The 16,949-nt window shown below is 42.5% G+C and overlaps 1 protein-coding gene across 7 annotated transcripts in view; it reads left to right on the top strand.

Moving 5' to 3' along the window:
* lrp1bb (low density lipoprotein receptor-related protein 1Bb) overlaps window positions 1–16,949 on the top strand; it is a 255,940-nt gene that overhangs the window by 163,614 nt on the left and 75,377 nt on the right. For all 7 annotated transcript variants that reach the window (XM_025903732.1, XM_025903731.1, XM_019353129.2 and 4 more), the window contains 10 exons: window positions 2,218–2,367; window positions 7,567–7,707; window positions 7,808–7,933; window positions 8,099–8,230; window positions 12,665–12,799; window positions 13,064–13,193; window positions 13,998–14,124; window positions 14,250–14,401; window positions 15,108–15,232; window positions 15,441–15,812. In XM_025903732.1, the coding sequence (XP_025759517.1) occupies window positions 2,218–2,367; window positions 7,567–7,707; window positions 7,808–7,933; window positions 8,099–8,230; window positions 12,665–12,799; window positions 13,064–13,193; window positions 13,998–14,124; window positions 14,250–14,401; window positions 15,108–15,232; window positions 15,441–15,812 (1,590 nt within the window). The remainder of the gene's footprint in view (window positions 1–2,217; window positions 2,368–7,566; window positions 7,708–7,807; window positions 7,934–8,098; window positions 8,231–12,664; window positions 12,800–13,063; window positions 13,194–13,997; window positions 14,125–14,249; window positions 14,402–15,107; window positions 15,233–15,440; window positions 15,813–16,949) is intronic.

Here is a 16,949-nt window from a genome sequence, read left to right as displayed (position 1 = left end):
GCTGTGGCAGCGTTGTATTTGTCTGCCTGCATGTGCAACATCACAGCACAAACATCTACTGTGGTGTGAGCTACCACAAAGAGAGTTTAGCATTATTTGGAGGGCATATGTATTCTATATCTTAGTATCTATGTGCATGCTTTGTTAATCAGGATGGTGAGCATGTTGTACCTGAATGAACTAGTTTTGAAGAAGTGCCTTCAAGTGCTGAGGAAACACCAGCGGGGGGTGGTCCGGGATTCACTGTCAAAGACTTGAATGTATTTCTAGGTGAAATACACGTGTGTTAAAGTGGAAGATCAAATCATGTAAAAACAATGTAGCTGTGATATCCCGGAATAAAAGTTTAGTAAGTATTTTTCAGGGAAACTAGGCCCTGCAGTCCAAATGTGTACACAGGTTATTATTGCAAAACCAAATCATACCCACATGTGAAGTATGTTTACCTGATGTATGAATATGTAATGTTTCCTGTGCTGCCATCAGGGGATGCTGACTCATCCCTGAGCTTTAGCTCGATTTAGCAAAAACAATCGTCTGTTCTTCATCGCGACTAGCTTTTGTTACACAGCTCAAGGTCACACACCTAATTTGTCACACACAGCAGCATTGTCTTCACAGATTTTTTTCATGCTCCTGGGCCTGTCAGCAATACAGATAGGATGCTGCACAATATTTCACTGGCTTCATTTATGATTATGGGGCAGACCTGGGGACAAGAGTAAATTAATGATGCATTGTGACTGTGAATCTGCCAGACATAAATCCAACACATGGTGGGAGACATTGAGTTGTCCAGAGGTACACAACTGAAATAGCTTTTAGCTCCCACCATTAACAGTGATATTCCCGCCATTACATCAGCCAGGAAATGGATTCAAAAGCAGTCTGCTTCCTGTTTGTTCATTTTTCAAGCCAGCTGGAGTCCTGTTAGACAGATCCCCCACAAACAAGCAGCAGTAAACATGTGAGCATTTCTATTAGCACGCACTCAAACAGCAGGAAAAGCATTTATACGGCATCACAAAGGTACATTTCAAAACTGCATCACCTTAAGCTTAAAACCACTTGTTTTATTCTTGTTTTATTGTTGTTTTATTGTTGTTTTATTGTTCTCAGAAATACCCAGTGAGAGTACTCGATACACGGTATTATTGTTGATACCACGGGGGGAAAATAACCAAATATTCTTAAAGTAAAGATTAGACTAATACTGACGTGCAGATGTACAGAGCTGCATCTCTGTTGATCTCCTGCAGGGCATCATGGTGATCACAGAGTTGTTAAGGTAGACTGTCACTGTTTAGGCTTTTCTCAGCTTCAGTTTGGAAGTCGAGAGAAACTGTTAAATTCATGAATAATGATATTAATGATACAAACGGACAGAACTCCAAGATTAACATTAACATTTTGCTATTAGCCAGCTGCTACCTCAATGATAATCTAGCAGGTGCCTGCTAGCAGTGACGTGGCTAACGTTAATGTGGATCCTGGTATTTACCAAAAAGTCATTGCCTGTATTTAAATGCTATAAATAACCTATAATATGTGAAATACATGTCATATGTGTCCATCATGAGAGATATTAGGTCATCTTGAGCCACAAACATATTCCTGTCACGAGGTAGAAGCTGCAGTCGGTCATTTTTATATCTTTTATTTATCCAGTTAAATCTGGTTGACGTTAAAATTGTCTTTTTTAAGCTTTCTGGCCAAGAGGGCAGCAGAACGCACGACAAACATAACAAAAGTCCTGCAAACATATTCCAAGTGTCCAGATTGGTTATAATGTAGGTACAGTAACACAGAGTCAGTCGAAACAGGACATTTTTACATTTGATATACATCGCATTTGTAAATCCTTTCACCAAAGTCTGTTTATCAATATAAGTAAAGACATTACACATGGAAACAATCAGTTATTGACACAACACCGGCCAGGTTCATATTTATAAGTGTTTAATACTTCAGTGTGTTTGAAACACCGACTTTACTGACCTCACAAACTTTTTCATAAAGCAGGTTCTGAGTTCAGCTGCTGGTGAGAGGAGGAGCTGTGTGAAGATGGATTAATGTCCAAATGACAACATATTATTAATCTACACGCATCAATATTTTACATATTCAAATGTTACATTTTGTGTTTTTGAGTTCATATGTCCCTAATGATGGTTTCTTTGCTAACTTGATATCCTCTCCTGACTCGCTGTGTCTCAGGCCTCTCGATAGACTACGCTGCCAACAAGCTGTACTGGATAAGCTCGACCAACGGGACCATCAACAGGTGCAATCTGGATGGCAGTGGGCTGGAAGTGCTCGAGACTCTAAAGAGGGAGTTAGCCAAAGGCACAGCACTGGCCGTGATGGGTGAGTGGAGCTTGTCACAAGTGCATCAGATTGGCGCTGAGGATTACTCAGAGTGTGAAAGGATTACACGTTTAACCAGTTAAGTGGCTTTAAAATGGAGCTATTTAGAGAGTGCGTGCAAACAGCTGTGCCTCACTCTATGTGAAGAATTAGCAGCATTAGATAATTAAAACACAACAGAGCAATGATTGATGATTGATTTTCTCACCCTTTCCATAATGAAAAGGGTGGAGGATGTTCATTACGGAGTGATTCTTGGTATCGGCGCTCAATCCAATGTGTCACACCATCTATCAGCGTGTAGGTTCATTCTGAACGCCTGAAATCTGCGTCAGCATGTTGAAAACACGCCTGCAGAAAACATCTGTACAAATATACCGAATGCTTCTATGATGCTAGCAGCTACGAGGGGGACGAGTTGAAAGTAGAACCAGTTTGCATGTACACGTGTGCATGGGTTCCTGTCCAGATCACTAGCTAATACAAGATAAAGAATGTTATTTGAGTTCCCACAACCCAGAAAATGTTGCTGACATTATGCCCCTATTACCTATATAAACAAACACACACCTTGATGTAAGTGAATGCTTTTATAGGCGATGCCATGTGCGCGCCACACTCTCGACCAATCAGGAATTACTGACACGTGTAATGTTGGATTACCTTGAGTTTTATCCAAAGAGACTGAAATGACAGAAATGGTTTTAGTGAAATAATTTGTGTAAATGGGATTAGACCCATGATTATATCTATTTAAACAGTAGTGATGCCACTAACGATACAGCAGTCTACGCCGATGGACCGTGCTGGACACACTTTAGTGATAAATAACACTGCTAAAGATCTCAGTGGCTGTGATGTGCAGCAAAGCTAATGGACATGGCTCAGTGGAGGGATCTTTGGATCTATATTAAAAAGGTTTTTTTTTTATCAAACTGACTCTGAAAAGAAAACAAGCGCCAGCAGAGACAGAGCGAGTTTTAAAAATAATAGCTGCACGATGATCGGTCGCTGTCGTCGTTGTGTTGTTGCAAGTTGTTGCAAGTTGTTGCAGTGTCTGAGCTGTTTGAGAGAAAACGAGAGACAATGGACACAAATATTACACACACAGCATCTTTAATACTAAAGCGTCCACTGCAGTTTCACGTTTGTTTCATTGATGTGTTTGTTTCACCTTTTATTCTTTTAAGCTGCAGAGCAGAATTTGAATTTTAAATTGTTTCACTTCCACACTACTGCACCTTGACAATTGGGAAACCTCCCAGTGAGCTGTGTGAATGCATTACACTTGCCAAGATTGGTAATGAGAAGAGAGCAAACAAAGGCTTATTGAAGAGAGATTTTTTTGGTTTTGTGTGTGTGGGTCTGAACCAAACTGTGATTTGAAGGGAAAAAAACAAAAAACAAATAAACAAAAAACTAAAATATGAAATGGAAGAGTGTTGTCAGAGTGATTCAGCGTGTTCTTGAAGCATGTTATTAACCATGACAGGCCTTCGTTTTCTGTGCGGTGGGTATCTGTCAGCATGTGCAGAGAGCATTAATTACTGTGTTGCAGAATAACACAGCAGTGGCAGGATGGAGTCCCACTGTTTTGTACACTATTAGCTTTCTGCAAGTGTAAGCCCCAATTTTTAGCTTCATTTTTGTGGGCATTTTTTTATAGTGAATACTTTGGCTGTGGAGGAATGGACATTGGAGACTTCATTATTGCATTTCACAAATGGGATGTAGAATGTGAGGTGACACAGACTAATAGCTGCGCTCCTGTGCAGGAGCAGCTACAGCAAAACAGTGAAATGATGTCTGCAAGTCTCCATCAATCACAATTATCCACATGTTGTTATCTTGAAGAAGCTGATTGGTCGACCGAACCGTACTTTGCTGCGTTACCATTACGTTTGGTAAAACAGAGGAATTGTACTGGTTAAACACCAGTAATATAGATTTATTTAAACAGCACCTATTTGGATGATGTTTCACTTTTTTAGCATCATTTGATACATGAAACACGTCCTTTACTGTTTACCTGATTTTGGGATTTCAATCAAACAATCAATATGTCAATCGTGTGTGTGTGTGTGTGTGTGTGTGTGTGTGTGTGAACTACAGGAATTGTTATATTTCATGACCCATTTTCAGAGGCTTAAACTGCCCCAGCATGTTTGGCAGTGTGTGGTCTGCCTCTGATCATGAGCTGTGTTTAACCTTATGCATCAGTCTTGGCTTCATCCTGTTTCAGAACTGCGCAGGCTTCTCGAGATGTTTCAGGAAAACTCTAATCTGACCTTCTTGTTCTTATCGGCGCCGTGTTGCTGGGCTGGCCAGTGCATGCCTTCTTTTTAACAATGTGACAGATTTGGCCTTTTTACATTTAAAACTACTGCAAAAAGCTCTGAAATACAAATGTAAAAAAACCATGAATGAACTGTGACTGTGTCTGCTTCAGTTGTTCGGACGTACCAACAGAGCAGGAAACTCAAGCTGCTCGTGTCAGGTGTCCAGTTTACTTTCAGGCTCTGATTATAAATGAAAAAGTTAAAGCAAAATTTTTGCAAAAGTGCCTGTGTTGTTGTTGTTGTTGTGCAGAGACAAACCTACAAAATAGTGTGTTTGTGCCACAAATTATGGACCCGCCCGTCTGCCAGAAACGAGGAACAGAAGCAGTTTTGTAGGGTTTATGTTACAGTGTTTCGTGATGCCAACATTCAGTCCTCCTTTGCTGTAGATCATTGAGCATGAACCTGTAAAAGTTATAGGGTCAGCTGAAAATGAGGCTGGTGGAAGAGAGCAGGACAGCAGCCAGACAGGTCATTTTCCACTCCTGAGCTTCTTTTGTTGTTGGCGAGTGCACAGCCTGTCTGCGATGCCCATTACAGAAAATGTCCCTTTGCTGCTTTAGTTTTGTCGGCATGGTGTGATTTGCAGTTAAGTGCATTTGGTGACCATTTGCTGTGTTTACCACAGAGTTCTGTGTATTTCTTCTCTCGCTTTCCTTCGTAGTTCAGTAAAGAACAAAGAAGATATATGCTAGTATATATGCCAGCATGAGGATTGTAATATGGATTTGCAACTAAAAGCATGCATTGTCTGCTCTGGTGGGGATAAAAACTGTAGGTAACATCAGAGTATCAGTACAGTTAATTAAAGGCTTTTGTGTCCTTTGTGGTTACTCGAGCAATCAGCATTAATGAGCATAAATCTGAGAAGCATTTGTTCTCGTCTCTGGTCTTTTACAAGCTTGATTGATCAGAAGTGGTTGAGGTTACTCCGAAGAACCGATCTGCGTAAGTGATGAAAGCTTGTTTACAAATGATGAATCTGTATCTCTTTCACACTGGGAGGTAGATGCAGACGTACAACTAGGCAGACGAGCATGAAAAAGCAGATTTGCACTGGTAATCGGGAACGCACTTCTGAGGGAGGAATCGTGCGTTTCTCCATGATGGGGTGCTGGCTTTTCATTTTGCCTTCATGTCTTAGTGATTGCTCACGCTGGATGTGAAAAGGTATAATGATGGCACTGTTAGTGACACAAGTTTGACCCACTCGGTCCTAAGGCTCTGTAATAATTGGATTGGCTTGAGGGAGAAGTGAGGGCTTATTTCGGAAGGTGTGAGTGATCCATCAGCCGTGAATTGCCGGGGATCAAACTAGCAGTTGAGGTGGAAATTGAATATGATGTGCCACAAGCGAGCAATCGCACCTAGCCAGTGATCCCAACGGCATTAAATTAACACGGGGTGCAAAGCTAATCTCGGCTAGCATGCCCTCCGGGGTGTAATGTTTTGTAAACTGCACGAAGACTGTCATTCTCACTCATGGGAATTTACCTGATTTGTGGAAGCGAGTTTTACATTTCTTTTAAGGATGGCATTCAGCCTGAAGCTATTAATGGAAGCGGGAATTGTTTCTGTGCGCGGGTATGTGTGTGTGCGTGTGTGTGTGTGGGGGTGTGGGGGGGTGTGTGTGTGTGTGTGTGTGTGGGTGTGTGTGTGTGGGGGTGTGGGGGTGTGTGTGTGTGTGTGTGTGTGTGTGTGTGGGTGTGTGCGTGTGTGTGTGTGGGGGTGTGTGTGTGTGTGTGTGTGTGTGTGTGGGTGAATGCAGTGACACAAAAACGTGAAAGAGAACAACAGAATGTCGTGCCTTCCAGGAAGTGATGCTGTAAAATGTACAGGCACATTTTCTAGATGGTACTTAACATATTGGCTTGGATGAGAATGCATTTCTCATTTAAGTTAGGTTGCTAATCTAATTCAAGAGGGTGTTAAATTGCACCAGGTCGTGTCCAGGAGCAGCGCTGCTCTGAATGGTTGCATTAGCACAAAGCAGGAAAAAGAAATCTGCTGGTAATTGACATTGCTCTAAAAGAAGGAGGCATTTAATGAGCGCTCGCTGCTGCTGCTGCTCAGCTCAGTAATTCCTCTGTTGGGGGTTTCTATGAAAATGCAAAGGTGATTGCTCCGGCCTCCACTGCTGCCAGATTTTACAACATACAGTCTGTGTGTTGTAACGTTTGTGTGACCTAATTATGGGTTATGTTATAGATTGTTCATTTTTGTGTTTTTTTGCGGTGTTATCCTTTCTAGAATGATGTCATCTTCACCTCCTCTCTGATGTTTATCCTGGGAGGAGAGGGCTCACTTAACTTGTCACCTCAGTGGGATTGTAAAATGAAAAGTTCGAGTATATGGCAAAGTGCCTGGCATGGACTGTGCGTCACTGATATCTGCTGAGGACAGAGGTGCTGGGCTTGGTGTGCAGCAGTCAGCAGCCCCTTTGGTCAAACAGCACATGCTGTATTTATATCTGTTTATAGGAATGCTATGCCCGTTTCAGTCAGTAATGGAAACGTTTGTCTTTCAAGTTCATGGAAAAGCTTCAGTGGAGGTAAAAACCTTCCTGCAGTTCAAGGCTGAAACTCATCAACAGCAAGAGAGCCCAGCGAGACACAGGAAACCCACTTTTTAATCTGAAATCAGCTCAGAGAATGCCTCAATTATTAACAGGCTTTAAGGAATAAGTGTGCCAGCTTTAGGGGATTAGAGTGCAGGCTAAAGCACAGCATCTGCACTTTGAAGGATGGCATTTGCCTGTACTCTGCTTATGTTTTCAAGAACTCATTTGCACCATATTGTGAAAAAGAAAGGAAAATGCTCTAAAAATGGAGTTAATTCAAATTTTCTTTGCTGGCTACAGGTGGAAAACTCTGGTGGGCAGATGAGGAATCAGGACGGCTGGGAACGGTCACCAAGAGAGACGGGCGCAACCTTGTTGTTTTGAGAAATAAGACGGGTGGGGTGGTTCACATGAAGGTGTACGACAGGGACAGCCAGAAAGGTAAGCAGCCTCTCTCACTCCATTCACAAAGGTCCAGATGGACATACCTGCTGATGGTGCTTTACTGTTGTCTGTTTGTTGGTTTTGTTTTAATAATCAGGAAGAAATCCGTGCCAAGTAAACAACGGAGGATGCTCTCAGCTGTGCTTCCCAACTTCAGAGAACACCCGCAGCTGCTCCTGCACCGTTGGCTACAACTTGCGTAGCGATCGCACGTCTTGCGAGGGTACGATTCCCAGTTTCTTTGAGCCCTTCGTTACCCTCAGTGTGAGGTTGTGGATCTGTGTATAAGCTAAATGAATAATCTCTACGTGCGTCAAAGGGCATTCGTGAGTTCTTGAGCTTTAATGCTTTTATCTGCGCTCTAATAGATCCCTCTGTGATTCTTTAGGTGTTGACTCATTTCTAATGTATTCCATCCATGAGGGAATCCGGGGAATTGCTCTTGACCCGAATGACAACAGCGAAGCCCTCATGCCCATCACAGGAACGCTTTTTGCTGTGGGAGTCGACTTTCACGCAGGTACGTCCAATCATACAAGAAGATAGTGGAGACCCGTTAAAGCGCGATGCCAGACGCTGAGCGCTTAAAGAGTCTATTAAACCTACACACTTTATATTGCTCCTTTTTTTTTAAGTCGTCCTTATCTGGATCTGCTGCAGCTGTCCGCTGCGATCAGAGCAGGCTGCACCGTACCAGTGTTACAATATTAAATACCCCCGATAAGTGAAGTGGATGGCATTATGCATCCCATTATAAGGCAGTGCTGGGAAGGCTTGAGTCCTGGCATTTATGTGGATACTTGGACTTGTACTACCTGACATACATGCAGACCCTGTGGTGTCTGGCACTCAAACCCAAATTTGTGCCCCAACAGGTCAGCATGAGGGGGACCTGCTCAGCAGTAGGCAGGTGGCTTAAACACTGTGGTTGCCCATGTGTTTGATACTCGACGCAGCCATAACCTGTGAAGGATTCTGGGAGTGTGAAATCTGTAAAGGCAGAATGATGAAAAGATTCAAAATCAACAATAATAATAATAATAATTACTTATGTAGATATAAAGGATTGGCTTTAAATACTCAGTCAGAGGAATGCGTTACACCATCCCTGAACTCACTGAGTCAAGGTCAAGTCTTGAAGCTCCAAAGGCTTAAGGACATGAAACCCCTGAAGACGTGCTGCTCCAATGCTTTATAATGTCAAGCTAGAAACATTGGAGTGCATTACTCATAGCACCTATACACAAATACTACACAGCTGCTGCCACACTCTCATATTCCTTTGCTTTATTTCCTCTTTCTTGAGTTATTAAAGAGAAGATAAAGATCTTTGTTGCTCTGGGCTTTGTGTAGCTTTTAAATAATGGTCGAGCTTAACTTGTCCAGATGAATGAGCACCAAGCCTCATGAATAAAATCCACCATTTTCCATGTAAACAATCCTAATCCAAAGAAATTCCCAGGATGCACCACAACATGAAGGTAGCAGCAGGTTGCAAAGCACAAACCAGCAGCTTGTGCTGATATTTATTGTTTCCTCTCACATGATGTGCAAAGATATTCAATTTATTATTCTAATAAAAGCTATAAACATACCAAAGACCGGAGAGGTGCTGTCGAGGCATGATAACAAGTGTGGTGGGGAAATTGTATAAAGGAGATTACATGCACAACAAACCACAAGTCCAAAAAAACAAATACTGTATCCTGAAAATGTTGTTTGGGTAATTCCACATGCAGTCTGTGATTTTCCTCTCCTGTCACTGGCAAGGAAACAATTACCGAGTGAGGATTATTTTATAAAATGGAAACATTTTTGATGCAGTGAACACCACACATGGAACTCTGGTCATTTCCTGCATTTTCATTTAAATGTTCCAACATTTGATAGCTTAGTTATTTTGTTTGTAGGTGAGGTTGGTCAGATAGGATGAATCCAATCCCTTGTCTCATTGTTCACTTTCTAAATCCTTGAATCTCCTCGATATTAAACCCTCCCACCAAAGATGTAAGCAAGGAAACAAGGAAGCGATAGGTGGAGTGAGGAGTCGAGTTAACCAGAAAAGGCATTCTGCAGCAGCAGACGTGCTTTTCTCTCAGCCTTGTTCCAAGCCGTGTCAATTACATGTGATGCGATTCTTGGTTTGTTACAGCCTGCTGCTCTATTTGATGATCTTAGATGTCATACTCACATCACAAATGGTGGAGGGAAGGTGTTATCATCTTAAAAAATGAAGCAACTTATAAATACAAAGGAACACTTGATTCATTTTTTTAGTCCTGCTCCTGACATGATTTATATATTTCATCTGTCACGCGTAAAAATACTTCCACACCTGTGCATCCTCAGCTTCTCTCTCCATCGTCTCTCCCAGATAGACTGGAATTGAGACATTTTTCAAAATGTGTAAGATTGATTTCTGGGTGTCGTGGAGGAGGACAGATGACAGGGGAGGTGACGGGGAGGGAGAAAATAGAGCAATGGGAAACCCTTATTGACTTTTGGCAGTCTTTTCACTCCTAATCTAATTCCACCACCACCTCCATTAAAGCCAAACCATCAAAAATCACAAAATTAGACTGTCCATTGTAAACGAGCAGAGGACCACATTCACTAATGAACTTTGTACGTCTTCAGGAGCCTGGGTAATATCCTCACATTTTAACCAGCTCCTTAACGCTCTGCTTTTCCATCATGTAACTGCAGCCATGCAGCGTTTCCTGGGATGTGGAGTGCAGCTAGCATGCTCGTGGAGTCGTCTGTTTACATTTAGGTCGCTCGTCCCCAGCTGTTAGCTCCTTAGCAGCCTGGTTGTATTTGACGCTGTGTTTTTGCCTCGAATGGTGAATCGTGTTTGTTGTTTGTACCTCAATTCAATTAAATTCAATTCAATTTTATTTATATAGCGCGAAATCACAACAAAAGTCGCCTCAAGGCGCTTCATAGTTACAGAGAAAAACCCAACAATCATATGACCCCTTATGAGCAAGCACTTTGGCGACAGTGGGAAGGAAAAACTCCCTTTTAACAGGAAGAAACCTCCAGCAGAACCAGGCTCAGGGAGGGGCGGGGCCATCTGCTGTGATTGGTTGGGGTGAGAGAAGGAAAACAGGATAAAGACATGCTGTGGAAGAGAGACAGAGGTTAATAACAGATATGATTCAATGCAGAGAGGTCTATTAGCACATAGTGAGTGAAGAAGAAACACCCAGTGCATCATGGGAAGCTCCCAACAGGGTAATTGCAGCATAACTAAGGGAGGATTCAGGGTCACCTGGTCCAGCCCTAATTATATGCTTTAGCAAAAAGGAAAGTTTGAAGCCTAATCTTAAAAGTAGAGATAGTGTCTGTCTCCTGAATCCAAACTGGAAGCTGGTTCCACAGAAGAGGGGCCTGAAAACTGAAGGCTCTGCCTCCCATTCTACTTTTAAATACTCTAGGAACAACAAGTAGGCCTGCAGTGTGAGAGCGAAGTGCTCTAATAGGGTGATATGGTACTACAAGGTCATTAAGGTAAGATGGGGCCTGATTACCTTCAGTGAGAAGTTTTCTTTCTTCTATAAATGTCTACTTTAATGTTGGAGGCTGTTAAAATAACTCCATTTTTAGGTTCTAAATCATTATTGCAGCTGACACACTCGGCTTTTATCCCAGACACTATCCTTATTGCATACTAGCAAACATAAACTCATTCACTGCTGTAGCAAAGATCATTATATGATGTAAATCATGAATCATGTGAAATGGGTACAAACAAACTGTTTACTATTGTCAGACTGGCTGCTTTTTCTTATCTATTGCTATTACGCGCTGTGTCGTCTCACAGCGTGACTATTATGTAATTTCTTCTTCGTCTTCTGTTTTACTGGCAGTTGGCAACCCATTTAATTAGAGCAGGTAGATGTACTGCCTTCTAGTGGAAGAGAATATAATTGTTCTGCCTGTTGTTCACGCCGACCACTTAGAATACCAATGAGGTGGAACCAGATAACCTTCCACAGCACACCTATGTTTGGGAAACACTGCCTCAGACGACTATGACCTGGACGACTGCGAACCTTCACAGACTTAAGAAAAAGTCTGAGTGCAGGGAAAAAAGCCAAGTCAGGTCCCTCATTATACAATAGTTACAAGTCAGTGACTCATCCCTCGACTATCTTGAAAACCTAAAACCTCGTTCTGAATCCGAGAGACCTCAGAGGTCGATGGAAATCTTGAAGTGTGACCACGGCTTTTGGAAAAGAGGAAATAACCTGAATATAAAATGAGGTATTACTGAAGTACAGAACAAGATTGATGATGGTCCTCACCTTTATTATTTTGGACAGGTGAACACACAAATGTATTACTAAGCCCATCCAAGAACAGCAGTTGATAGCTCACACATAACATTTACATGTCATTATAGAATCGAGGTTGCTGGAGCAGAACAGATGAAATCCCTGCAGCTGTGTTATGTCATATATCATCTCTGTGCTAACAGAGTGTAAAGGCGGTGGGAATAAGAACGTGCAATTAAACATATAACACCAGCTACCCTCTTAACAACCTGTGCAGCCTAACTGACAGTCATGCAAAAAGATCCACTTGAAGACAAGAGTATAAAAAAGGCAAACCACACTATTTTATTAGCTTATTTAACAGCGCTGTAAAATGATAACGGGCCCGTTACAGTTTTACCAACACCGTGTTTTGCATGAAGCCGTATACTGCCCTGTAAAATTTTCCCAACATTTGCCTTTTCCATTCAGCAGCTGTATGTCAACAAGGACCTGTGCCTGAGTTGTTAGCGCTTCTGCTATCATGCTTTATTGTGCCACACAAAATCTGGTGAAATGAGCCATGATACAATAAAATGTGCTTTCATGAGCTGCTTAGTTTGAGGGCACGGATACTTTTGTGGCAGCAGCTTTCATCACGTCTCCTATTATTAACCGTAGGGTGTATTTTGCAGGGAATGATACTGTGTACTGGACAGACATGGGACTGAACAGAATATCCCGAGCCAAACGCGACCAGACCTGGAGGGAGGACGTCATTACTACCGGCATCAGCCGCGTGGAAGGCATTGCTGTTGACTGGATCGCTGGTTAGTACCGTCACTGCTGGAGCCCTGGAGTCATTTCCACAGGCTGTCAAGTTTGTATTGATTGTTGAAAATCCACGCTTTAGGTGCCATGCCTCTAGTTATAGCACTGAGTCGATGTCATTGTTGTGATCTGAATTGCCAAAAGCCGTTAGGCTTTGGTGACAAAGTGCATGCAAAGAATTTGATTTAATGAACTGTCTTTAACTTCTCTGTCCTGGAGGACGAATACTACTATAATTACATGTATTGCTTCTTTCCAAACAGGCAACCTGTACTGGACAGACCACGGTTTCAATCTGATTGAAATCTCTCGTCTGAATGGTGCATACCGCTCAGTGGTCATATCAGAAGGACTCGATCAGCCCAGAGCCATCGCTGTACATCCACAGAAGGGGTAGGAAATGACTCTGCGTGTGTGTTTGTTTAGCCTGTGCCTACAGTCACTGCCATCTCTATAGTTTTAAAAACCAGTTACTGTAAACAGCAGATATATTAAATACGTTTGCTGCTAAAACTAGAAACCAAAGCAGGTCTTATTAAACCAATTCTGGCTCATCGCATATTCACTCAGTGGCCACTTTATCCAGTCAGCCTATTATGTGATACCACCATAGCACACAGAATCAGCTAATATCAAAATTCACAGAGCAAAAAAATGTCTGTGACTTTGACTGTGGCGTGACTGCTGTGTGCCAGACAGGCTTGTTTGGATACGTCTAAAGCTTCAGATGTCCAAGGATGTTCACTTACACCAGCACAGTAAAGCAGTCAGAGTCTCCAGTAAGCAGCACTTACTGACACAACGTTGCCGAGTGTGCTGACTTCTGCTGAGCCATGCAGATGGCGGGCTGTACCCGTCCTGCCTGCTGCCAGCATCCCAGTGTGGCTCACTTTCATCCTCATAATACTGATCACTCATTATTTTAATTATACAACCTATTTCAGAAATACTTGTCCACAATTTACCACCTTTAAGAGAATGGTGGAGAGTAAAGTGAAATTTAGGGCAGCTTGCTTTGTCGAGCAGGAGGATAATTGTATAAATACATAAGAACATTCATATGTTACAATGTATCCAAATGTGCTACACCTTTAAGCATTAATATTCACCATCCTACAAAGCGAATGTTATCTAAAGAAAGATAAAAATGTTTTAAAAATCTACAGTTCAGATAATAAATGAGGTGTATCTGGGCAGATATCTGTTCTGGACCGAGTGGGGGCAGAACCCCTGCATCGGCCGTTCCCGCCTGGATGGATCAGACCAGGTTACCCTGGTCAGCTCGGGCATCACGTGGCCCAACGGAATTTCCATAGACTATGAGGTACAGTCGCACACAGACATCATGCACAGCACCTGTGTCCTTCCTCACCTTACAGTCTTGTGGCTAACATCTAACCATACAAAGGAGCTGCAGTTTGTGTTATGCATTTTAAAATTACCTTCCAGGAAAATACATTATATTGGTGCGACGCACGCACGGATAAGATCGAGAGGATCAACCTTGAGACCGGTGAGAGCCGGGAGATTGTGCTGTCAATGGCCAACGTAGACCTGTTCTCCGTGGCTGTGTTTGGGCCTTACATCTACTGGTCTGACAGGTAATTTGTTATTTTCTCAAATGCAAACACTTGCATTTGCCTGCAAAGCCTTTATAGTAACCTGGCAGTGCCCTTCCCCTCCTTTCAAGGCTTCCAAGGAGAAATATTACACAGCAGGTGCTCCTGCAATCCTGGTTTTTTTAAATACTCCAGACAAAATTTTTGTGGCATCAACTGAAGCATTTGTTCCTCAACATTATATAAAATCAGGTGCATAATAAAGCATTAAAACATCATTTGGTACTCTTAGGGTTTGAGAAAGGTCTAAAATTAAAAAAACAAAATGATAGAGTATATTTTATATATTTTTTTCTGTAAAAGTTGTGTGTGTTTCTGTTCTGTTTGTGTATGCATTTTTTTTTGCTGCTGTTACAACTGAATTTCCCCTTGTGGGACAATTAAAGAATTATTCTATTCTATTCTATTCTATTCTATTCTTCTTCTTATCATTTTGCATGTTTAGTCATGTTTCAGCCTTTGTAGAATAATCATCTCATTCTCTGCAGTTTGCTGTGATGATGACAGTGAAATAAAACTGAATTTAGATGTAGATTCTGATGTGTATTGACAAAATGTCTTCAGTGTTGAGTTTTGTTTTAGTGTTTTCAGCTGAAATGATGACTCCTTGCAGTACGTCTGTGTAACTTGCCCATGCTTCACACAGAGAACCTTATTGTTGTTCTTCTCCGACTCTCCTGACTTTCAGGGCCCACTCAAACGGTTCAATCCGACGAGGCTTGAAGACGGAAGCCAGTGAGGCTGTGACCATGAGGAGCGGTCTTGGGGTTAATTTGAAAGATGTGACAGTTTTCACCAGAGGCAGAGAAAAAGGTGCGGTTTTAAACATTACAGCCACACAGTTTCACTTCCTGTCTCTTATTATGCTCATGGATTTTTATGCAATCGAATTCCAAATTCGTGGCTCCCAGACCGTAGATTGGATTTTCATCTGACTTGTATAGCTGGGCCAATTTAAACGTGATTGCTCACAGCAGAAACGGAGGCCAGTGACTAACTAAACACATGTTGTGCTTTGAAGGCACCAACCCCTGTGCCAGAAGTAACGGAGGCTGCCAGCAGCTGTGCTTCCACCTGGGCAGCGGTCGGCGGACCTGCTCCTGTGCACACGGCCGCTTGGCAGAGGATGGCTTTGCCTGTGAGCGCTATGAAGGTTATCTGCTCTACTCTGAAAGGACTATCCTGAAAAGCATCCACCTTTCTGATGAAAATGACCTCAACTCACCCGTGCAGCCTTTTGAAAATCCTGCTTTTTTCAAGAATGTCATAACGCTGGCCTTTGACTACGGTCAGGAGACAGCTGGAGCCAATCGCATCTTTTTTAGCGATGTCCATTTTGGAAATATCCAGATGATTAACGACGACTGGACAGGAAGATCCGTCATCGCAGAAAGTAAGTGGATTTCATATTGACGGTGTCCACCACTGCAGATGTTTTCTGCAGTGTGCTAAAGGATTAGTCGTATTTGTCACACCGTGTCTTCACTTGGTGTGTTTTCAGTCACCAGTTTCATGTGCCTGACATCCGTAAGCTTGCCCTTTATGCACAGAGCTGCATGTTTGTACACTGTCTAATTTATCCATCCTGATGTGTACCTGTTTTGGCTGGCTGCTCGGTGTCAAGCCATAGAAATTTCGTCTGACTGTAAAGTAGCACGGCTGATGCTGTGCTGCTCCGACGATCCGTCTGCCAGGAGGAAATAGTGCAGCTTTGTCCTTTAGTTAGGGAGCAGGGCTGTTGAGATAACAATGTAGCACTGATGTACGTCAAGAGGGAGATTTCTTCTTCAGTCAGTTTGTTTCTTTTACTCCTTTGAAAAGACCAAATCAGCCTGGTTTACATGAACTATGTTCCAAACTTTCTGCATACTGACTGAACATGGGCCGATCCCTCTGTCTCACTGTACTACAGCTCAGTCAGTCCTGTCTTGATGAGCATGACTGGAGTCAGATGAGCAGCAGAAAGTCTCTGTTCCGCACAGCTCGCGTCCTCTGGCATTCAGTGACGTTTCCACAGGGAGCAGAGCTCAGCACCTTCCCACCTCCTCCTGGCGCTGAGAGGCTGGCACAGTGTTACTGAGCCACTCTCACCCATCCCCCGACCCATCTTTAGCGCTCCTGCTGAGGGAGCTTTCTGCTTATTTATTTATCTTCTAGAAATGAACAAGCGTTACCAGGAACCATCTGTCAGGATTTGTAAGTGTCCTTCACACCTTCAAACTTGTGAAATGCATAATGAAAGTGGTGAAAGGAATTATTATTTTAAGTGCCGTTCGTTACTGCTTGTATCCATAATAATGCACGACAATACCACTGGAAATGAGCTCTTTTGATGCAGCCACACTGCATAGAGAAATACCATCCTGTGACCCTGCTGGTTTCTGATGACTTTGTTTGTGTGTTGATTAAAAGCAGCACTTCCACCTGCTCCGTACTTCTTTTCATGGACCACGTTTAGGCAGCGGTGGATCTACTTCTACAGTATCTTCTCTTTTATTCTAAAAGTTTCTGCCCGAATCCTGTCATTGAG

This window comes from Oreochromis niloticus, linkage group LG16 (assembly GCF_001858045.2).
Source record: "Oreochromis niloticus isolate F11D_XX linkage group LG16, O_niloticus_UMD_NMBU, whole genome shotgun sequence".
In the NCBI taxonomy this organism is placed as follows: Eukaryota; Metazoa; Chordata; class Actinopteri; order Cichliformes; family Cichlidae; genus Oreochromis; species Oreochromis niloticus.
Note: the sequence above shows the minus strand (reverse complement) of the source record. Positions and strands in the feature narration are given on the sequence as shown.